The sequence below is a fragment of the Schistosoma mansoni genome, chromosome 1 (genome assembly GCF_000237925.1).
Source record: "Schistosoma mansoni strain Puerto Rico chromosome 1, complete genome".
NCBI classification, from domain to species: domain Eukaryota; kingdom Metazoa; phylum Platyhelminthes; class Trematoda; order Strigeidida; family Schistosomatidae; genus Schistosoma; species Schistosoma mansoni.
In genome coordinates, this window is record NC_031495.1 from 54,361,605 (window position 1) to 54,385,918 (window position 24,314).

The window sequence follows — 24,314 nt, forward strand, 5'->3', positions numbered from 1 at the left end:
TTAAAAAAAGCTGAATTGGTTCCACTTCCTACCGAGTAATCCTATTACAAGCAGACTAGACAATTGGCTAAAAACGAAGCCCACTCTATACCCTATAAAATCTAAAAACAAAAAAGAGAGTTCAAACAGCTTCGAAAGAAAGGGAGACAGCCATTTGTATCGGAATACTGTTTTCAGCACTTTATTTTATAATTACACAATTCCATACTTTCTTTTGAACTACCTTCATTTATACAGTTCCTTACCCACTCATACCTTGCCCACACTTATTTTTCTTTAACACATTAGTATGTTCTTACCTAATAAATATTTCAGTAACAGACAAATAGACTAAAAGGTTATACATTAACTATTCCTCCATGAATATTGTGTGCTCTGCTTTTCGTCCTTCCTTTTTCTTACACCTTTTTCAGCCTCCTGCAGATACTCCACCGAAAACAGATATGGCACGGGTGACTTCGTCCTACACTGTTATTAAAGCCTCAGATATTCCGGAGGGATATAAGTTCGAAACTTCTAAAAGCCCCCAACTTCGCATGTATCTATTCTCGACCATCAGTTGTATGTTGCAACGCTACCTCCATAAAGTGCGCCAAGTGTGATATTGATATGTTTCTTACGAAGTCCATTTACATTCATATCTTATGAAATATCAACACAGCTGAGTAATTTTCAACAGTGAAAATTGTAACTTCTTTAACAATTTGATCTTGCCTGTAAACCGACATGCCTCACGTAACAATCTGTTATTTGAGAATAAATTATTATTATTATTATTATTATTATCAACAAAAGCAGCATATACCACACCTGGGTTTCAGGGCACCATCGAAAACGGTCCTGATTATTTCAACCCGGTTGGTGGGAGTTAAGTGGTTGTCTACAATATCCTTTCTGAGAATCACAATTGTATTTGGCAAGGCTATACTGGGGGTTGATACTACAGTGCCGAGTTTCAACTTATCCTCATTGATGCTAATGTTTGTTCAGTCAACACTCCTTGTTGTCTCACTATACTTCTATGTTTGGTTGTTTATCGAGGGACTGTTTTCTTTTCGTGCTGTTGACAGATTTTGCAGCAGCTCTGTCATACGGTCTTAAGTTCAGGAATGTATGTAAAACAGCTAACATTAAGCGGGGTGAGATTAAGTGAATACTGAAGTTTAGTTTGCTTCCTTGAGGGTATTGTTCAGTTGTACAATCCTTGTAAGTCGTAATGGATGTCGTTTATCGCTCACCGTTTTTAGTTAGTCTTGCAATTCTCCTGAAATTGTTGTTTTAGTGTGCGATGGTTGAGATTCTTTCCTAATAATGTTTATGTAGACACTGGAGGTGAAGTGGTCTAAAGTTGAAGAATGCTGTAATGAATTCTGTTAATGAAACCACAGTAGAGCGAAATTTTAGATGAGCTAGCTTAGGATTTTCGCTTTGATTCACCATCACTATCGCAATTCAAGTAAAGTAGTAGATCTATCAGAAGTGTTTTTTCTCCAGGATTATATGCTTTCAATCTTTAATCGTTTTTCTTGTTGTGCCTGTCCCATGAAACATATAGGTTGCAAGAAATATGGCAACCGAAGGGGCTGAAGTTAAAGATGGAGCTGTTGCGAAGTCCTATACTTTTCATAAGGACTATATAAATGTCTATGGGTCCTTAAAATATTCAGGCATAGAGATTGTCTCAGTGAGGAAATAATTGCGTGATTTGGTATTTTGCTACTAGTGTTGAAACCACTTCTAACTTTGACATGATTCTGTAAATCCGCGAAATAATTTGAGTTACGTGGTGTAGCCCTTTATCAGTAAGACCAGGAAACATGAACCAAATAGTATTTATGGAGTTCAACTACCAGGTAGATGCATTCTGGATTGCTTATGGTCATTTGTATAGCAGTGAAAAAAAAGAAGACTTCATTATAAGTTTTGTTAGTGTTCTATTCAATAAGTTTATAAAACTGGGTTTCATCTAGCCTGGTCAAAGAGCACTGAAGAATAGCGTATTTTCTGGAGTAAATGTGATGCAAGTAACTACTTTTACTGAAGTTAACTTCCGAATCACTCTACCAACTGAGGTAGTCTACTTAGGTTCTTCGGAGTTGTTTGGGAGGAAAATTTATACTTAACTGAAGGTCTTATGCAACATATCACACTGATTTACAGTACAACTCTTTAAGGATATTGGTAAGCCTTTGGAGCTAATAAAGGCAACATATATGATTTTGGGGACAACATAGTAACGAATGACACCCTGTAGTTTGAAAAGTCAAAACATGGATTTCATAAACCATTGTAAATTACCTTCCAAAATCCAAAAAATTATGATGTTTAGGTTTGATTGCCACGTTGTCGTTCTGTCATAACCCATGTGGTTTCCGAAGGTCAACCTTCTGGTTTTAGCGGCTTTTTGAGGGTGTACTAATGGTTCAGTCAGATGCAGATATTGCAAGTGTTGAACTTTTTACGCTACGCCCGACACTGCTTCATGGATATGTTTTACCATTCGTAATTTTGTATTCTGTTTGGATTGGATACTGGACTAACGTTCTTGGTTTTCAAGAGTATATGGAATTCGGCCTTATAGTTGTCGCAGCTATTGGATTTGTACAAATAATTGTCTGTCTCTGCTGTCACTGGTTTGTTGAATTTAAGTGTCTTATGACATGCAAAAAAGTAAGTGTTAGTATAAAAGGCGAACCTTTTTTTTAGCAATCCAGTGTTGCTGCGTCTGAGTATGTCAAAGTAGTTCCGACTCCTAATACAGGTTATTCAATGATCGTTAAGATTGAAAAACAAGAGGTTAGAATATTGCTTACAGCTTTTAACATCAAATTTAGTGTCACTCCGAAGTTATATACACCTTTCATTTCCAACGGTTAAAGTACATATTCAGAACTGACGACAAAGACAGTTTCCATCCGACCGAATTCCCAGTTGATTGGAGTATGAAAGCATATCTTGGTTGGAAGGGTTATGAGACGGTTGATCATCAGATTGAGGCGCAGCGTAAATATGGATTAAATGAGTAGCACTTATATACTTACTAACTGTCAGACTTCATTTAGATGTTCCATCTTTCGCTGAGCTGTTCAAAGAGCGTGCAACTGCCCCATTTTTTGTCTTTCAAGTATTCTCAGTTGGACTGTGGTGTCTCGATGAATATTGGGTCTACCCGCTGATTGCTTTGGGCATGTTGTGTCTCTTTGAGGCCAGCTTGGTACAACAGCAATTAAAAAATCTATCTGAAATACGCTCCATGTCTGAAAAGCCATACAACATCTGTGTAAGTGCTTATTTCAATAGTACTTTTGATACCACGGCAAAGTTAGGGTTTGCTGAGTGTGTTATATGGAAGTGTAAGTGTTCCAATACAATCAGTTGTCATTGGATGATGAACAGTTTGTCTCAGATATGACAAGTTTCTGTCTTATATGTTTGTACAAATTCATTTTGAGTCTTTATGGAGCAACAACGTTAGTGCTGCATTATTAAGACTATACATATGGACTTTTCCGATACTTGTAATTTCATATTTTTCATATAGTTTTATTTGTCCTGGTTTGTCCAATAGAGGGTATATGTTAAAGCACTAAGATTTCAACCAGTGATCATTAGTCCAAACCCTGTCCTATTTACTGCGGTTTGGCACTCGACTTATGTAGGTAGCCTCTACACAAAAGGTGTGTTTCGAAACCTAGTACGTCAACATGGACTTGGCAAATAGTTTTTTTTCGTAAAACAATATATAACTCACAAACCTTGAAGAAAAAGTCTTCAGTGAGTCTTTCGCGTGAGGTACTTGTATATGTGTATGTATTTGTGCGTTGTCACAAAATTGATAGTCATGTCACCACTATCTGCTAGCTTTATTCTCGCTCAAATAGCATGGCTTTAGAAAGGGTCGCTTCTGTGTAGCTAATCCGTTGACTACAGAAGATTAGTTGGCCCATGATCTCAAGAGTGAGGCATAAATAACTATCCTCGTTTCTTTGAGAGGACTTGACAGAGTCAAACATGAATGTTTAATCGTTAGGCTTTAGTTATCAGACATCTTGTCACAAATGGTGTTCTGGTGAAAACCAGATTTAACTTGTCACGCCCCTGATCTGTCTGCTCGATAATGTACAGTAGATAACCTGTATCGATCTGGATTAAGGCCTTGACACGATAGGCTGACTGCTTCAACCCTGAGGCTAGAAATATGTGAGTCTGAATTGAGGCCACATGCCTTGGGTAGAGAGACGAGAACTATTCCTCCACTTGATTGGTTGACGAACGAGTGATAGATATAAAATACGAGTCAACATGGACTTGGCAAATAGTTTTTTTTCGTAAAACAATATATAACTCACAAATCTTGAAGAAAAAGTATTCAGTGATTCTTCGCGTGAGGTACTTGTATATGTGTATGTATATGTGCGTTGTCACAAAATTGATAGTCATGTCACCACTAGGATTTTATCCTTAATCATGTACAGTTTATCGATAGCTGGGCTAAAATTTCGTAACTTACTATGCACAAAATCTTAAAGGTTTATCGTCAAAAGAAGTGGGTACGTGTACGGACGGACCAGCTGATCGCTGGTGATATTGTTTCTATATCTGAGAATGATCAAAAATTCTGCATTCCTGCTGACTTACTCCTTTTAAGGGGTACGTGCATTGTTGATGAATCAATGCTTACTGGAGAATCAGTTCCTGTTAGCAAAGTGAGTCAATATTCATTTTTATTAATGTTAAGATCTTACCTTAATATTAGTATTGTAGTTAATAAACTGAGTGTGCTGCTCGTTGCATGCTCGTACTCTATATTTTCTGCTAATTGTAGCTCAAGAGAAATTAAATATATGTTCCATAAAAAGACGCCTAGATGCAGTGGGTGTCACGGGTAGTTTTAACACTGTCAGATAGATTAGGCAAATATATATGCTTTGTTCCATCGAGTATATATCTCAGTCGACCATCAGTCATAACTAATGAGGGGCTTTGTCCTATTGTATATTGGTTGAAGTTTTCACACCAAATCAACATAATGAGCTATATATATGTATTTCAATAAAGCTAGGTTATATTTTCCACATTCTATTATTCTCCTGACCACTTTTGCCCGTCATACTAGAGGTTTATAGTGAATAATTAACACTTTTGTGATATGTAGGATTTACTACATCTACACTTTCCGTAGTCACTAGTTTTGTTTTTCTGACGTATTTTTTAAGTAAACGCCTTCTCATTAAAAAAACATTAGGCTTATTTTAGGACGTTTTTACTTATAGGATCCTTGTGAGGTTCTCAAAGCAGATGAACACTTTACGTTCGGTGATGGTCATAAGACCCAGATTTTGTTTGGTGGGACCAAAGTAGTACAGTTTACTCCCCCTTCTAAGTCTACAAATTCTTTAAAAGGTTTGTTACATTTTTGACGGTTTTTATACTTCATCTTTATTTAATACAATTTTCTGTAAATTACCTTCATACTCAGATCTAGTTTATGTATAGGGATTTACATCAAAAATGTAAGTACTTTGTGGTTGATATTCTGTTGATTTAATGCATATAAAATAACTTTCAAGACTATTATTTATAGGAAAAACGATTTCTATCGGGTTCAAATACTTAAAGTTGAAATTAATAATGTTATTTTCAACCATAAAAATGGTAAAGTAGGATTTATTTTATGTCGATGGGAAATAAAATGACTTGGATTATAATATTCAGCCTTGAAAAATATTTTTATTTAACTCAGTAGAAACAGTGCATACTTTCAAACAAAAACTTCGTTTTCTTACCCATTAGCAAAATAATTTCAGCTTTATGTATTGCGCTCAAATTAAGATAACTGACTATAAGTGAAGATGTTTATTCAATATTGATTTGATTTCTCGTGGTTAAATTTATTTTATAAGTTATGTCCATCTGTTGGGTGTTATGTAACTTCCCTAATTTCCTCTTAAAGTATGATGTTCAATAAGATTAGATCCTTATTGTAGTTTAATGGCCCTGTATCTGAATCCGGGTCGATCGTATTAATGATCGTTATAGAATGATTGCTATCGAAATATACATGTCACAAATCATTGTATACAATCATCGACTTAAATCGCGCTAGTGAATAACGGAATTAAATAAGTCAAGTACGAGAATGGATTTCGAACGTGTATTTAATACAATCATTAATCCGGACAAACTATCGGAGAGACGAAGCGAAACGAAATGATGCACAGTGGAAAAGGAATGTGAGCCAACTCCATTTAATCAAGCGTTAATTGATATTTATGACCGAACAAAAATAAGTTACAGGCATTCGATGAGTGAGATAGGAAATGCAGACACATACACTTACATAAAAACAGTCAAGGTTGATAAGTGAATAATTATCAAAATGTGGCTTGAGAAGAATGGATAAATTGGTTTGTCCAGAGGCTAAAATAAGCTATGTGGGCTCGACATAGGACCAGCCACTACAGCAGTATATGTAGTGGGTTAGTGGCTTCTTCGTCTAACTAGTCGACTTTCGACCATTGAGTTCCAGATTTGAGCCTTGCTTTACTGCTTTCTGAACACCTAGGTAGTGTCATTAGTCCGAGAGGTTCTATGACAGTGTCTGTACCTCAAAAGTACATAAATCTTGTGAAAGCCCTTTACTCAAACACTACTAGTCGAGTCAGAGCTTATGGCAAAGTGTCATTTGATTTCGCAACCTCAAGTGGCGTCCGACAAGGCTGTCCACTATCTTCTTTTTTTTAAAATTTCATCATAGACCAACTGCTGAAAATAACACTCGTCGACTCAAGTTTCGGGCATCGATCTCCTGCCAGAAGGTTCACTTATTGACTCAGAATACGTAGATAACATAGTTCTGTTTGGTGAAGACGCTGATAAAGTGCAGAGTATTTTTGTAGCACTGAGCAACAATGCCAGGATGTTTGGGATGCGTTTCTCCCCCTCTAAATGTAAACTGTTGCTTCGGGACTGATCTACATCAACACCTGAACTAAAGATAACAAGTGAAGTAGTCGAACGCGTTTATAACTTCACTTATCTTGGAAGTCTGATCAGCCCGAATGGGTTAGTGTCTGACGAAATTTCTGTACGGATTCAAAAAGCTCGTTCGATGTTTGCCAACTTATGTGACCTCTGGCAAAGGCGATATATTCGTCTATCAATTAAGGGACGATTATACTGTGCATCAGTTCGTTCTGTTTCACTTTACGGCTGTGAAACGTGACCATTAAGAGTATAAGATACTCGTAAGTTACTAGTATTTGGTCACAGATGTCACAGATGAAATATTGCTCTCATCTGCTGGGATCACCGGGTAAGTAATAGTGAGGTTAGACTCAGGGTATTAAGGAATGACGGTAAGTCGGTTGATGAGTTTGTGAATCTTCATCGACTGAGATGGTTGGGCCACGTGTTGCGTACGCCTGAACACCGATTACCACAACGCGCAATGCCGACTAGTGTTGAAGACGGATGGAAGAGAGTTAGGGGAGGTCAAACCAAAACGTGGCATCAGAGCTTGAAGTCACAAACTTCTAGTCTGAGCCATGTTGGCAGATGCAAACTACTTGGTTGGGTGATATGGCTCAGAATGGATCTTAATGGCATAGGTATATACACTCTTTGTCTTCCCTTAAACCATGAGATTAAAACTACTTTATATCTTTCTACGAACTAATTCTTTTTCCCTGTATTACATCCTTATATACTGTCTTATATATATTACTACTGTGGTGTGGTCTACTTATATCCATATAAGTAGCATATGGCGATGGTCAGACATAGATTGTATTTTGGCAGAAGACCGATGAGCAAAGAACTGAAATGAAGCGCAATTGGTAGGAAAGTGCATGAACAATGGAATTAGAGAAGATGAACTGGTATTTACAGTAGGAACAGTGAAGATTGAGACAATTGGTTGTTAATTTGCAAATTAATTGTTCATTGTATGGTTATCAGAATTTAGTGAGATGGTCTGTAACTTTTGCTTAAATACATTCGATTGTCCCCAACCGGTGCTGTGTTCACTACACTACCATTGAAGTAACTACTTTACTTTCATGAATTTTTTTCATCTTGTGCTAATGAGGTGTGGCAACTTGGACTGATGCATAAATGTGCCTGGTCCTACATTGTAGCTGACTGAATGGCTGTCATTAGTCCTCACACTGAAAGTGTCACTTAAAGCTATATACACAAACGTTTACTTGATAATATGGTCGCATTAATAATAATAACAACAATATTAAAAAGGCGAATTTTAGGCGTTTTCTGATTTTTATCTTCAAATTCTTGTTAAGGCGTATCTAACTTATATAGGTGGTGAATTTCCTAGATTTTCATCACATTTGACTTTGGATTTGCCGTAACCTATTTTTAATCTTTTTTCAGCACCTGACAATGGTTGTATCTGCTTTGTACTCCGTACGGGTTTGAGTACTTCACAAGGTCGTTTGCTGAAAACTATAATGTATAGTGTGAAGGCTGTTACGGCAAACAATACTGAAAGCTTTCTTTTCATAGCCTTCTTACTTGTTTTCGCATTGATTGCATCAGCCTATGTCTGGGTAGAAGGTAGGTCGTTTTTCACAATAAAAGGCTGTTGGCTGCCTTTTATAATTTTTTTATATGGGCTTGGATGCTTTGCTTTTCCATTGCAATTATTGAATCATTTGACGATATTTGCCAAATCATTGTGTAATAAAATGTCATGAGTCAGTAAACCAGGCATTTTTAAGTGTCTATAGATGTTTTGTAATGTTCTACGTGATATAAAAACTTTTTATGCTTAGCTCTTATTTAGAATTCTCAATTAGGTTCTCTAGTCAGTAACTATAAGAAAGTTTTTGGTTTCGTATATGTTTCATACAGTTATCATTTCATCACTCACCCGTGATTTTCATCCGCTCAATTCTTAAAACTCAGTCAGCCAGTCAGCTACAACGTAGGACCAGGCATATATATGCATCGGTCCAAGTTGCCAAACCTCATTAGCACAACAAGATGAACACCGAATCCGTGGTGGTAATATATAAAAGAAAGGTTGTATATAAGGATATAGTACAGGAAGAAAGATAGACATGAAGCAACGGTCGGGATTCTTAAAACTGATATAAAATCTTCAAATTTTGTATGATTACGAGGTTTATCTTACTATTTTCCTAATTCTAGATAATTACTGCCTCGTTTCCTTTATATTTGTTTTGTCTTGAAATGACTTTATGCAATATCTTTATAGTGCTAATAATCTGCGCCATTTCAAATTTTTGGCCACCAGTATTTATCATTTAGCATTATGCCTTATTTTGATACGTATGCATTAATAAGCAGCTGACGATAAACCACGAACTAAAAGTGAAACCATTGTTTTACGTCAATCGTTGTCCTTGGTTTATCCAAATTCATAGAGGGAACTAATTATATGGAGCTTTTGAAGTTTATTTGAGCATGATCAGGAAATAAGTGTACTAACAAATTGCTGTGAGGACACTCGGATCAGGATGCTAACAATACACAAGGTACGCAGCGATCTAATTTTCCAAATTGTACCGTCTAATATCCATTGTCCCATTGCAAAAGATCTTTTTGAAACGAGTAGTGTGATGGATGGGTGACGTAAATTTCCCGTCTTATCTATTATATTTAGTCAGTATGTTGGTAGTATTATTTTATTACATTATTAAATCCCCTTTTTGACGCGTGTGTCGTCGTGGGTCTTTTAACCCAACCTTTTATTGGAACATACTAAATGAAAATCGACTAGTCATTACCCCCAGGCTTATATTAAAACCTTTGACTAAATAATATTCATGTTTTTTCTTCGAAGTCCAAAGGATCAGAACTAATTAAAAGTTAATAATCCAAAGTGATGATACAATGACGTCAATTTTAACGTTTGAAACTATTTTGTAATATCAAGATCAGTTTCTTTTTTAATAGTAATTAACAAGTCTTTCCAGTAGATATTATGTTGTCTTCATTTAACTGCTACTATTCCAGTGTGAGTTGGTTTTTTATAAGAGGATCTTCATTAATTTCCATCCTTTATAAACTGTGGAAAAATCCACTAATATATCGGAAACATTAATATCTAATCCAGTTAGTAGAATTATAGGTAGAAATATAAAATACTACTGACTCGAATGTTTCAATGGTAAAAAAGATCTTTTTTTTGGACTACCATGTATGATGGTTCGGTTGTGAGGGTTTGGATCTTTCTGTTGTTAATGTTAAAGACTGCAATTGATCAGTCAGTTTTGGCATGTGTGCATTCTGAGCGGATCGCCTTTATATTAGGATTAAGTCAGAGGTATTTTTAAGCAAAGTTGGATAGTGGCTATCAGTTGAATTCATCAATAATAAGAAGATTCAAACCTTTACGACTGAATTATAATTCATCCCCGTTGCGCAAACTAATGGCTATCTGGACTCAGTAGCTAAACGAATAATGCGTTGGGTATTTGAGGCGGAAAGCAATGGGTTTGAGTCCAACAGCGAACATTAACATATACAGGGGTATCCACCTAACAAGTCCCAAAGAGGGCGCAATATGTGTCCTGAGTTTCATTGCTAAACGCCAATTTTGTTATAGATAATATTTAAATACTATCAATAGTAAGAGTATTTTGCTTCTTAAACATATAGTATAGGAATATTTTATGTATACAAAAATTCCTGAATGTGTCACCAATCAATAAGTTTTGTATTCAATTTAAATATATTTTCTAACAGGTACAGCTGATCCCCGTAGGAATCGATATAAACTGTTTCTTGAATGTACTCTCATTCTAACATCTGTTATTCCACAGGAACTCCCACTAGAATTGTCTTTAGCCGTGAATTCATCTTTGATTGCATTGTGCAAACTTTGTAAGTGCTATATTTTGTAACTGTTTAATCTACATGTTGGTTGAATTTAATCTCATACTTATGGAGACTTAAATGTTTAGTTTGCGATCTACTTAATAAATAAACTATTTTAGTAGAGATAAATGTTTTCTCAATTTTTTTATTTTTTCCTCTCTGTGTAAATTAATTCCTACTGTAATTATAGAACCGACTAAAAGGCAAATGAAACAAGCACGTCAAAACGAAAATCAAATTAACTCATTCGCCGAGTACTTGGGTATAAGTCACATTTTAGATGTATGGGCTAATGATACTACCCATTTGGCTAAATCACAGTAGGTGGATCCATGTTCAAACCTAGGGACTACTGGCTCTAAGTCGAACCCTGAAACCACAAATTCATCGCTTCACATACGCATAGGATATCTAAACTGTTTATATATCTTTGGTACAATTAATTTCGAGTTTCAGGTTGTTCATTTTGTGAATTTACTTCTATCGAGTTCCGATACCTAGGACATCAGATAACCTTAGACTTTTGGGTGTAGTTTTTTAAATAGTGATGTGTGCAATAGGAAGTCAAGTTAATTTAACATGAACTTCCTCATTCGGAAAACCTCGTTCTTTATGTTTATAAATACAAGTAGGGAGTGTACAAATAATAACACGGAAATTAAAAGATATAAGTTTGAGTCTTAAGATTAATTAAAGTTATTTTATCTTGTCGGTTGTAATTTATTCGCACTGTAATTTATTTTCTAGTGGTCTATTGTACTGAACCTTTTCGAATTCCATTTGCTGGTAAGATTGATATTTGTGCCTTCGATAAAACTGGTACTCTGACGGAAGATATTGTCGTAGTTGAAGGAGTAACGGGTTTAAAGTAAGTTAATAGTTAGTGGTTTTGTTGCTTGGGTTTTACTGCATGTTCTTTTAATAACTGTGGGCATATAGTATGGAGAGATTTATGCCTTTTGATGCACTTATGTAGATTGTAGGTAGTCAGTTGATATTTAAATTTCAGGGGACGTTCTGGTGTTTTCTTAGTATGAATTTGTCATTTCTTGGTAATAATACTTGGTTGTAAGTTCAATGATTCGGCTGTTAATCATTACCAATAATAAAGGAACTCAGTCCTGATTGATTTATGATCCCTATGTAATCTACATAAAAAGTGAGCATCTTGAGTGCCTTTACATCCATACAATATTATCTCTATTATGCTATGGTATAATAAACTCGCTCTTGCAAATAGAAAGCGAGCTAATTACTATCTGAAGGTATTTCCTTCAAATGCCTTTATTTTATCAAATGGCAGCCAGGATCGATCTCTGCTATGAGTCCACCTAGTCTGCAAACGGAATGAAGACTCAATGTCACTTGCATTGTCCCAGCCCCGCTAACTAAAGAGAGAAGTCCAGGTTCAAAAGAGGGGAATGTGTTCACAGGCAGTCAGAAGCACGAACTACAAGAAGCGAAACTCAAGCGTATATGTATATGATAAAAATGTCCTTGGGAAACTTAATAAAATAGCATATTAAAAGAGACAACGAACCAATGACATTTAAGGTCCTCCTAGGTGGGAAATACAACATAAAGGTGAAAATGGGCGCGTTTGGCGTAAAAACAAGAAGTTCAAATTTCCGAAATAAAATTGCAAAAATAAGACATTTACCAAGTGAGTTCCGGGGATCTAACATCCCTAACAATTAATTTCTAATATAAAAGTATAGGTCAGTATCTTGAACGTGGGTGTACTATTTTATGAATTAAACCCCTGGGTCAAAGGCTCGTGAGTAATCCCACCTAGAAAATCATCGGTTTTGGCGTTTTAGCGATATCCGAGTCTCTACACAAATAACGATGGTTACCAATAAATGAGATTAGCCAATAGCTAGAATTGTGTTAATCTGCTCGTTATAATTATTATGCGTTCATATATAACTTTTAGATATAGATTTCAGTATCTCTTTTCCAAACTGATTGTCTTACTATTCCACTTTCTTTCATACATGGAGTTTTCATGTATGTATGTGTTATTTTCTTTTAGTGATCAACCATCAAATAAATTGTTACAAGTAAAACAATGTCCACTATCTACCATTCAAGTGTTAGCTAGTTGTCATTCATTGATAAATACCAGTGCTTCTGGTCTGATTGGTGATCCTATGGAAAAAGCTATGTTAGCATCGACTGGTTGGTCGTTGAATGATCAGAATGAAGTATATGGACGTACTATACCGCGTAGTTCTCCATTGAAAATATGTCAAAGGTAAATAAATGTTTAGTAACGCACTATATTTTTATAATAATCATATTACTATTCACTTTATATTTTTCTGTAACAAACCTAACTTAAACTGAACATTTTTACAAAAATAAAATAAATTTAGGCATTTCATTTTTCGTAAAGCGTTAAATATTGATTATTATCGTAAGTAGTATATATAGCCTTTAACAAAATTTTTTAAGCATATTCTTCAAACTTTTTGTTCTCTAAAGCATTCCCTGTAATGTATTAATGTTATAGCAAAACATATCTTTGCTGAAAGTTTGTGTAAGATGTTAAGTTTACTAATTTCATTATATGTGTATCTATACTTGCCATAAGTGAATTTCCTTTATACTGTGTTTCATTATTCTCTTTTCTTTTTAAAGAAATTCACTTCATAAAGTATGTAAACAATAAAATACTACTAATCTTATGTCGAAAACGAGGAGTGAGTAAACAGTACCATTCGCTCGCTCAAGCCTAAGTTCATTATTAATATTCCAGGTACAGCTCCTTGTATTTGACTGTAAGTCATATTTCCGACCTCAGAGTTAACGATATCACTTGGGTACCAAATTGAATTGAATGAAGCTGGATCCGAACTTATAACCCACTTATTAAAGCAGTGTTTGAGTCATCAAGTCACAGTTTCATTATCGTTTGACTCATTTTTTCCATCAAATAACATAAATTGTCTTTTGTGTAAAGCAGTTCATTCTATAACTGAAAATTGTGTCGTAAAAAAAGTGAGAGCATATCCATTTTCTATTAAATAGTAACAATTCTTTCTGTATAATATTCAACAATGCTATATAAGTCTATAAAAACTAAATGAATATTCGATTTTCCTAAAATCAGAGTAAAGACACATCGATTCATTATCATTTTTAGATTTCGATTCGATAGTACACTACGTCGTATGTCCGTTGTAGTTAGCCATTATTTACCATCTAGTGTAGATCGAAATTACCTGGTCTGTGTCAAAGGATCACCAGAAACCATTCTTCCAATGCTTGTCGATGCACCACCAGACTATGAAGAAGCTTATCTAACTATGGCTAGACGGGGTGCTCGTGTTTTAGCTTTGGGACAGAAAACCTTAGGTCAACTTACACATGAGCAGGTTGGTTTGTTTGATTTTTTTTTCAGTAAATATGAGTCATTGTAGAGTTAATGTTTACTCAAATAAATTTATTTTGTTAAATTACAAGATAAATCACCCACTCTTTGAATACAACAACCATATAGGGGGGAAGGTGACACAATAGTGTATTGTCCACAAACTAATCCCCTCTAATCTTACGTTATTTTACCATGCTTATTTTGTGTTCATATTCTGTTTGTCACTTTATTGTGTGAAAAGCTTATTCTTCCGGCTGGCGGTCTTGTTTTTGGCTTCAGTTCATTCGAGGGCTTAAGTCAATAGTTCGTTCTCTTGAGTCGACATCCAATCAACTACATTGTATCATTTCATTTCATCTATCGATCAACATTCTGTTCATTTTACTAATAAAAAATTCGCTCATTAAATAAATCATTCCTCTTCTATAATAGATGAGCCACAACTTGGACTCCGCTGTAGCTCATTAACAAAAATACTACGATAGTACCATCTTTGCCAATATTGAGATGTGAGGTTGCAATTTTTTTTTCATGTATTTATTGATGTACTCGGTTTTAAGCTAGAATATCTGCGTAAAGAGTCATGATGTTACTCATCTTCCCGACCAGGACTTTGTTTTATAAGGTTCAAAAATCCCACCTAATTATTGAAGCATATTGATACGTCTGATAGGTGAGTCTCAAGTTAAGTAAAACAACATAGGATTTTACTACTGACAAATACCTTAAAACTACTGAATTTCTTTTTTTATCAGCTTATCAACCACAATTTTTCAAAAGTTAAATTAGTACCCATAACCCTGAAGTCTTACAAATAAAATATGGTTACCAAATTAGTATTTTCATGTCAAGTTTATTGTACATGATTTGTATTCGCTGAATATTGAGTAGTTTTTATGAGATCAAAAATACAATTTCTTCCCCTCCAAAGTTACACAAATCTTCTCTTCACAATACTTTGTTGATTGTAGACAACTTAGAACATAAGATTTTCAGTAAATAATTTTTTTCTTTAACTTGTCATTTAGGTAAGAGATTTAACTCGTGAATCTGTTGAGTCGGATATACACTTTTGTGGTTTCGTCATTATTTCTTGCCCGTTAAAACCGGACTCTTTGGCCGTGATAAACGATCTTAGTTATTCCAGTCATCATATTAGTATGATCACAGGTGATAATCCACTTACAGCCTGTCATGTAAGCAGTATTGTGGGAATAGTTCGATCTAATGTTCCTGTACTCGTATTAAGTCCACCGAACGCATTACGTAAGTATATTTCTTATTCTGTTACGATACTTATATTGTATACGTAATATTTTTTCACTGTCATTAATACTAATATTGGTTATGGTAATCGTCTCTTGGTGATTAAGTATGACAACTAGGACTGATTCAGCGTTAATTATGACTGCTTGACCAAAAAAGGTGGTTGAATCCGATGAATTTCGGTAATGAATGTAGTTTCAAACTTGAATTGCGTTGAGCACATATGGTCTACAGATTTCGAAAATCATTCATCTAACAAAAATGTTCTACAATAGTGTTATAGAAAATTTCATTTGGTTATTTAGTACGAAATTAGTTAAGGAATAGATTAATAATATGAAAATATTAATCAGTTGTTAAATCCTATGCTTGTTATTTTCTTTGCTTCGTTTTAACTCTATGCCAGTTTGAAGCTTATTTTTCATTACAAGATAAAATCAGTTTTGAGTGCAACCAACTGGTCAGTGCTTCTCAGTTAATTTTCACTGATTTTGTATTCTCATTTTGATGAAAATGAACTTCAAAAATCGAACAATATCTATAGATCTCTCATTTATGGTGAGTAGTGAAGCAGTTGAGGTCATCGACCATTTACTTATTTTGAAAGTCTAATCAGCCTTGGTGGACTGGTGTCTGACAAAATCTCGGAATGTGTTCGGAAATCTCGGTTCGTTTTGCCAACTTGCGTCACTTGTGGCTTAGGCGAGATATCCATCTGCCATCCGAAAATGAATACACTGCTCGTCGGTTCCTTATGAAAAGTGATCTTTAGAGATAGAGCTTATTTGTAGGTGAATAGCATTTGATTACAGGTGCCTTCACAACGTTACTTGTGTGTGATCAAACCATCGAGCGTGCAATGCTAAGGTTAGACGCAGGGTGCAAGTTAAGGATGAAAGATCGATAGATAAATTTGTAAAATTTCTTCGACTGAGTTGGTTCAGACATATTATACATGCTCAGCTACAGCCTACCTAAAGGGGCGATGATATTCTAAGCAGTAGGTTAGAAGAAAGCTTATGTGTCATTAAACCAAAGTATGATATTAGTCTGTGAAGTCATTGACTGTTGGACTTAGCCATGTAAGTAGGTGCAGGATATATGGTTGGGTTCTGGACGAATATTGTAGCCACGTAGGTTGATACGGCTCAGAATCGTTTGCAGTGGCACAGGTGCGTTGACCCTTCATTTAGATTCTAAGTTTCCTAATTATCCTATTCCTTTCTTCTATTCCACGAATCCATACCTTCTCAAATTATATCTCTCATTCATAATTATTTCTACTACCACTAATACTATTATCAAACATATAACATTGGATAGTAATATTATTGTCATCACTACTATTTATACTACTCTGGCATCTCGCTTTGTTGATGTGATGTGAGAACTTAAACTGATGCATATGTATACCAGGTCCCACTGACTGTGGTGAGTATAGGCAATTTTGATAATTGGAGAATACGATCAGTGACTCAATTTATGAAACTATTCAAAACGTTGAATAAAGCGAAGCATTTTTCCGACTAGTTTTTCATGGCTCTACTATATATGGTGAGTATTGACAAGTAACATTTCTTCACTCTGCCCGTCTGGCTGTCTGAATAGGAATTTTCACCTTAGTCAAAAAGTTCCATCATTTTCCCATCAGCTATGATTTTCGGCTAAGTTGGCTTCTTGTTTTCTCTCTCTTCCATGCTTTCTGAGCCTTAATGAAATGATTTCTTTCTTGTACAGTTGTGAAACTATTTGACTTTGTTAGGAAATATAAAGAAGTCTCAGTGATACACTATGTTACCAAGTATTTTATTACTGCTAGATAGTTTAACCAGGTTGAATCATGCAAGGGAGATATGATTTTCTAGATTTGATGATCAGTCCACCAAGTATTATTATTGTATTTTGGTTGATTGAGTACAAGAGGTCATACATATTGGTAAGTTACACGCGATCCAATCCCACTACTGTAGTGATAAAAATGACAAACCGTATTAAACCAGCTTATATTTTGTTCCTCCTGTCACTGAAATTTTCAGGTACTAATTTGGGGGTGTGTGGCATAAAATTCAATGAGTTTTGAAGCAACTCTGTTATTAAACAAGTTCATTTTGTCTTAGTACACAAACATTATAAATTACCACTTTTTTATTAGGGTAAGGCAACTTTCTTATACTTGTTTCTGCATTTTAGCACTTAATCTCGATACGTTGTATTTGTTTTATGAAGGACGTAGGTTTTCTGTAATTTGACTAGGTGAGATTCCGACCGCTCAAATTGACGACTACTTCTAATCAACAAATGAACGCAGTCACATAATGTGACCGGGTGATGGGTTCTCTTGAGACCGTGTTATTGGTTTAGGTTTTTAAATGACGCACTAGAAGGAAAAAACAGATGGCACCTCCAGAACAAGTAGACCTACGTCATAGGTGATGGTCAACCTGACAACGGTGACAGACGGTTCACTTTAAGTGAACCCAAGGGAATCGTGCTATTTAAAAGGGAGGTGTTAGGGATATTTAATCTCAAATTACAACTTATTAGAGGAAATCAATATCAAAATTCTTTTATAGTAAATTATTCTGCGTGAACACTGCCAAGTGTTACATTTGAATATGCGTCAAAGTCGAATTCGTCAATACTGTTTGCAATAACATCGTTAAAGGATGCAACACTGAAAGCTAGTGTACTATATGGTGCTTTTGTTATGTACTTCGAGTTTCTCCCCAACTGGATCAATTTTATCTGCTGTTCCAGTAACAATTCTAATTTGAAAGGATCCATTTTCATTAACCGTGTCGCTATTTGAGATTAATTCAAAATAATTCAAATTCCCTTTTTTTTCTGCTCCAAAATCTCCGTTGTCAGTCGGTACATTCGGGAACTGTACTAATAATTTCTTTACTCCAACTTCAATGTCGTGAACGGAACTACTCATATTCTCTTCTTTTTCCTGGCCCACTTACTAGAGTGAAAATACCAGGCTTTGTAGATATTGACCCAGTGTAATCAATTCAGAATACAACATGTTTGTCGATTATATATCAGTAAGAAAACAGTGATTGAAATATTTCAATTTGAGTATTTTTCACATGAACATAGATTATTGTAAAAATGTATTGAAATTCCCTGAATAGTGTTCCCATTGAATAATGATTTGCTGTAACCGAATTTCAATCTAATCAATGTTGGTTTGCTTTTCATAAGTTGTATTTGGCGATTGCTCATCCATAACAGTTTGATTTTAAGTTTAATTCCATACAGATAATATTTTAGAAAGTGAAAGCTTAATACTTATATTCTTAACGAGGTGCATGATTATTTATTGTCATTCTCTTACTCCCCCCACTTTTTTTTCGTTTTAGATGAACAATGGCATTGGCAATCGGTTGATGAATCTGTTATACTACCTATGTTGGATGTGAATGCCAAGGATGCTAAGTTCAAACTTTTACAACTAATCCAAAAGTATGATGTTTGTTTAACAGGTGAAGGAATCGATTATCTGTCAAAAACAAATCCTAGTTTTCTACGACAATTAATTCCAAAAGCTAAAATTTACGCTCGTGTTGCACCGAAACAGAAGGAATCTATTCTAGTTCAATTGAAACGTATGGGGTATATCACATTAATGTGTGGTGATGGAACAAATGATGTTGGAGCATTAAAACAAGCACATGTTGGTCAGTTTTTACCTTTTTTATCTTTCTATTTGTTTCCTTTTCTTAAATACGAAAGATTTTATTGTACTGAGTTTAAGGAGTAGCGATATTCCAGTGTTTAATTCATTTTATCATTCAGCTAGTTATTTATGAACAAGAAATTAACCTTGATATACTTCACACATTATTGCCTTTTATCTACTTTGTATCTTGTAGATGGGCAAATAATTTTATACATTTTATTTTAAGTCACTTATTTTGATTTAAGAGAGTTAGATTGTACTGCTTAGCTCCCCGAACTAAAGTAAATAAAAAGGGCTTTTGAAATCGTTATGGAATTATTGATCGTTGAATAAATTTGGTACATATAGGATTCGTTTATTTCCACATTTTTGTTATATACTAGGTGTTGCACTGCTTAATGACATGAGTACATCTGTTTCTCTTGTGGAATTAACTGAGAATAAACAAACAAGCCCTTCATCTAAGAATGTACGTCAGAAAAATCATGGAGGTGCTTTCAATCGTGGTAATCGTGGTGACGTTCACTCTACGAATACCAATATAAATAACAGTAACCCAGCTGTACGCCCGTCATTCAACTTGCCTGCACTAGATACAGAACAAGAAGTATCAGTGGTTCGTCTTGGTAATGCTAGTATTGCAGCTCCTTTTACTGCTAAAATGTCTTCTCCTATTGGAGGTAAGTATTGTTTACCTCTAATTTTCTATACTTTTTAACAGATGAAATTCCCTTAATACTTCATTGATATCAAACAATTATTCAGCGGTTGAAAAAATAAACTCCCGTCACTTAAATTTTAGAGCTATACAAATTTACTCTTCACAATATTCAATAAAATAAACTTTGATTATAGTTAGTATTTATTACTTTTGTATATGCACATTTAATTTAAATTTTATACACACAATTGATTCGATAAGTTGATTTAAGACGGAGCAAAAAAGCTTATTAGAATAAGATAATTTTTTTGTGGTAAGTTCTTCAGTCTCAAAATGTAAAGTAACAATAACATCCCTGTTTGTTTATTAGACTATAAGGTAGGTAAACTTATTGTGTATAGACTAATGACACTACCAGGTACCCAACTTTTGAATTATTCACTGATATTCGAACTTGTCGATCATGAATTAAGGCAATATCGAAGCAATACACACAGTATGCACATATGCCAATTAGAGACTGATCAGTTGCAGTCTTAAGCATCAATGGGAAGATTCAAACAAACAATACTAAGTGAATTCGAACTTCACCCCATTGCACGAGCAAGTGGCTATCAGGACTCAGTATCTGAGTGGATAACGCGACGGCGTTTGAAGCGAACGGTACTGGGTTCGAGTCCCAGAGTGAACATCAACTGTGGGATGCAAAGACAATCCTCTGACAAGTCTCAAATAGGACGAAGCGCGCGTCCTGGATTCCACTGCTAGCCACTATTCATCTTTGTTTATAATGCTTGTGAATTAAGGCAATATCGAGGCAATACGCACAATATGCACATATGCCAATAAGAGACTGACCAGTTGCAGTCCTAAGTATCAATGGGAAGATTCAAACAAATAATACTAAATGAATTCAATCAGTCAAATATTTTCAATATTTCGGATATCTAAACAAAACCAAAAAAAATTAACACACATAAAACACTTCAACAGCTTGGGATCTTTTTGGTTATTATCGAATTCATCATCAAAATTAAAAAAAAGGATCTATTTTACACATGTACTGTTATTATTTTGACCTTCATTCATAATATTCTTAAGTCATAGCATTTGTTTTATTGACTAGTCTAAACATATTCTAATACAGTTAGGAATACTTCTTAGTTATCTGTAAATTATTTGCTTTTATATATATTTGTATTTTTTTCTTTCCTAAATTTACTCTATTGTCCTAATATATTTTCTATTTTGATTTAGTCTGTCATATTATTATGCAAGGACGTTGTACATTGGTGACTACATTGCAAATGTATAAAATACTAGCTATAAATGCATTGATCATTGCTTATAGTTCATCAGTTTTATATCTTAAAGGCTTTAAAATATCTGATACTCAAGCAACTATTCGTGCTTTACTTTTATCAGCTTGTTTCTTATTCATTTCACGTTCTAAGGTAAAAAAAAAGTGATTAACATAATAATTGTGTCTTTTTTTGTTTGTTTGTTTATTTTTAAAATTGATATCATTGAATATTTAACATCATTCATATTTATTTGGAGTTAGTTTCTTGTTTAAACTAAGTGAGAGCAAAAATTATGATGAGATATATTTCAAAACCAGAGAACATTCAGTTGTTTTTTGAAAAAAAAAATCACTTTGAATTCTCTTAAACAATTTGAACAAGGTAAACATAACGAGAGTTGATGTTGTTTTTTTCTTCGGAGGGAGGGGGTTCGTTAAATACAAGAAAATCTTGAGTTATTAAAAAAATACGATAAGTTGATAATGTAAAAATGGAGATAGATTAGTGATATTAATCTAATCATTTTTCTTCTTTTCGTTCAATTTAAATTTCATACTTGTCCGTTGAATGATTTCAAGCAATGAAAATAATGACTAATACGTACTTAAGATGTTATAAATTCATTTTTGTATTGGTTATTTGAATCTTCCCATTAATGTTTAAGACTGCAATTAGTCAGTCTCTTATTGGAATATATGCATCCTGTTCGGATGGTCTCGATATTGTTTTAAATCAGAAGCGAGGGGTACTGGGTTCGAGTCCCAGAGTGAACATGAACTCTGGGGTACAGATATATCCAGCAGACGAGTCCCTAACAAGACAAAACATACATCCCGGATTCCATTGCTAAATACCATCTCTGCTTATAATATCATAAATTGTTTAAAGTTGAAAATTTTCATCTATTCAGTTTTATAGTGGACTTGTTGGTTTAGGATTCCCATTTTAAAGAGGGTTTTATGGAGAATTTGAAATTAGTGCTCCACAACTAACTATTTTATTGTTCATTGGAATATTCAGTCAATCATAAAAAAGGTTGAAAATGAGAACATGTTTTTGCTCATCGAAGTTGCCACACTTGATCAGCACAAATTGAGTAAATGAAAAATACGTAACGTGAGAAAACTAAAACTTGTAAGTAGTTGTAGTGGTTGGGGAAAAACACAAAACATAAGAAATATAATCTAAAAATATTGAGATATTTTAAGCCTAGATGAAGATAAAAAAGTGAGACTACACCAGCGGTACTGAAATTTTGGATCATATCATCTAACCGTCATTTGAGTGCAGTCAACTCACGGACTAGAATCAGTTGTGTCAAATAAGGCTTGCCAGTCAGTGATTGAAACTCACTTGACTTAGTAAGCTATCGTTCTATATAAGATTTTCCTGTTTCTTTTATTTTTTTATTCACGTCAATATACATTTTTATTGGACGTAATACACTAGAAATGCTGTTTATTATCAGGTTTTTTGCAATTGATTGATCACCAAGTGGTAACTGATATCATGTGTGTCAGTCATTTGTAAATCTACCAGTCATACAGGAAGTAAGTCACAGCTCAAATAACTGAATGTTGACATCTTAGACTTTAAAGTTGGTTGGCACGGATTTGAGTTGTTCAAGAAGCAATCATTTCCCTCACGATCGCAGATACGCCAGATAACATTGCTTTCGTTGTTTCGTTGAAGAACGATTATAATTTTTCGCGAAAGTAAACTTTTTCTTTTGCATGTTATTCACCAATCTCTTATTTTTTTTTGTAAATCTAACTCATCTATAGCCGCTAAAAGCACTTTCTAAAGAGCGCCCAATACCGAACATATTTAATGTGTATACACTACTTACTGTGTCCTTACAGTTTCTTGTTCACTTCTATGTGCTATATTTGTTAACTATGGAAGCTGAATTAAGAATGCCTAAAGTGTAAGTCATTTATTTAGATTGAAATATTTTATTAAATCTCCAGATTATATATATATATATATATATATATATATATATATATATATATATATATATATCCAAATAGTTAGTTTTACTTATTACTTAAAGGATTATGCATATACGTTTGATAATCACCTTCAAATTATCATCCTTACAAGGGAATGTAATCTTGATATTAAGCTCGAATTTTTCTAGATTCATCCAGTTGAATCCATTTTTTTATCATTATGACATTGGGTCAATTGAAATTACTGCAAGGTTTACTAAACAAACGCATCAGTTCACTTTGTCGTTGAATATTAAGTGCGTTAATAATACAGTAGATAATGCTTCGTGAAGTGTCAAATTAAGAACAAAATCTGTTCATAATGTTGTTGACTTTTGAAGTAAATCATGTAAAGAAATGAATAGTCCAACAATAGTGTTTTCTATCTAACTTATTGAGTTTATCCTTTTTTCTTAAGGTAAAATTTCCTGTAACTTATTTTATTTCCGGTTATATACTTAACTACCTTATGTCTATTTTCAAAATTCATCCACTTTTGAGATGTTCTCATGTCAATTTTTTTGATCATTGAAAATTTCTCTTCTAATCGGTTGTTTTTTATAATTATATTTAACAAGACTTAAACTGGAAGCAGACTAGTCGAGAACTTCGTAAAAATGTTCTAGAGTTTAAACCGTTACAATTCTCAACGAGACAAGAAAATAATCAGTGTTTTGGGAGGTGAATTTCAAAGATTCCTCTTATTTCATCTATTGTACAAGAGGGAGGAATAACACTAAAGATATGGGGTTATACCAATCCATTGAAGTCGAAATGTAAACTGTTAACACTCTGTTTTTGGGAACAATCTGATAATCACAGTACCGCATAAGAGATATTTAAATGGTGGTATACACTTTAAGCCTAAGAGGATTTCGTTTTACAGCCTTCGTCGTTGCTGATTTTTCGAAGGTTAATAGAAATTTCATAATGAGACCGTACAACTCAGGAAATCGAGTCTCATGAAAGACGCCTAAATGTTTGCAATAACACTTACATTATTTATTATTAGTAGGTTTATCTATTTATTTATTTGAACTCATAAATATTGGTACAAGGGGGCACCAGATATATATATGTGCTACACTAGTAAGTAATATAGCATAGTTTCCTGCGTTTCACTTTTCCCGGATTGTATTTTTGCGTTTTATACTATACTACT

General features: G+C 34.2%; 1 protein-coding gene across 1 annotated transcript in view; it reads left to right on the top strand.

Moving 5' to 3' along the window:
* Positions 1-3,187: 3,187 nt before the first annotated feature.
* The window catches only part of Smp_164540 (putative cation-transporting atpase 13a1 (G-box binding protein)), a gene marked incomplete at both ends in the record, with an annotated part of 25,856 nt that continues 4,729 nt past the window's right edge, over positions 3,188-24,314 (top strand). The window contains 13 exons of the mRNA XM_018794874.1: positions 3,188-3,280; positions 4,530-4,706; positions 5,274-5,403; positions 8,392-8,574; positions 10,732-10,869; positions 11,611-11,731; positions 12,899-13,120; positions 14,012-14,243; positions 15,271-15,508; positions 18,874-19,191; positions 19,577-19,873; positions 21,112-21,308; positions 22,943-23,085. Coding sequence (XP_018649243.1) covers positions 3,188-3,280; positions 4,530-4,706; positions 5,274-5,403; positions 8,392-8,574; positions 10,732-10,869; positions 11,611-11,731; positions 12,899-13,120; positions 14,012-14,243; positions 15,271-15,508; positions 18,874-19,191; positions 19,577-19,873; positions 21,112-21,308; positions 22,943-23,085 — 2,489 coding nt within the window. The remainder of the gene's footprint in view (positions 3,281-4,529; positions 4,707-5,273; positions 5,404-8,391; positions 8,575-10,731; positions 10,870-11,610; positions 11,732-12,898; positions 13,121-14,011; positions 14,244-15,270; positions 15,509-18,873; positions 19,192-19,576; positions 19,874-21,111; positions 21,309-22,942; positions 23,086-24,314) is intronic.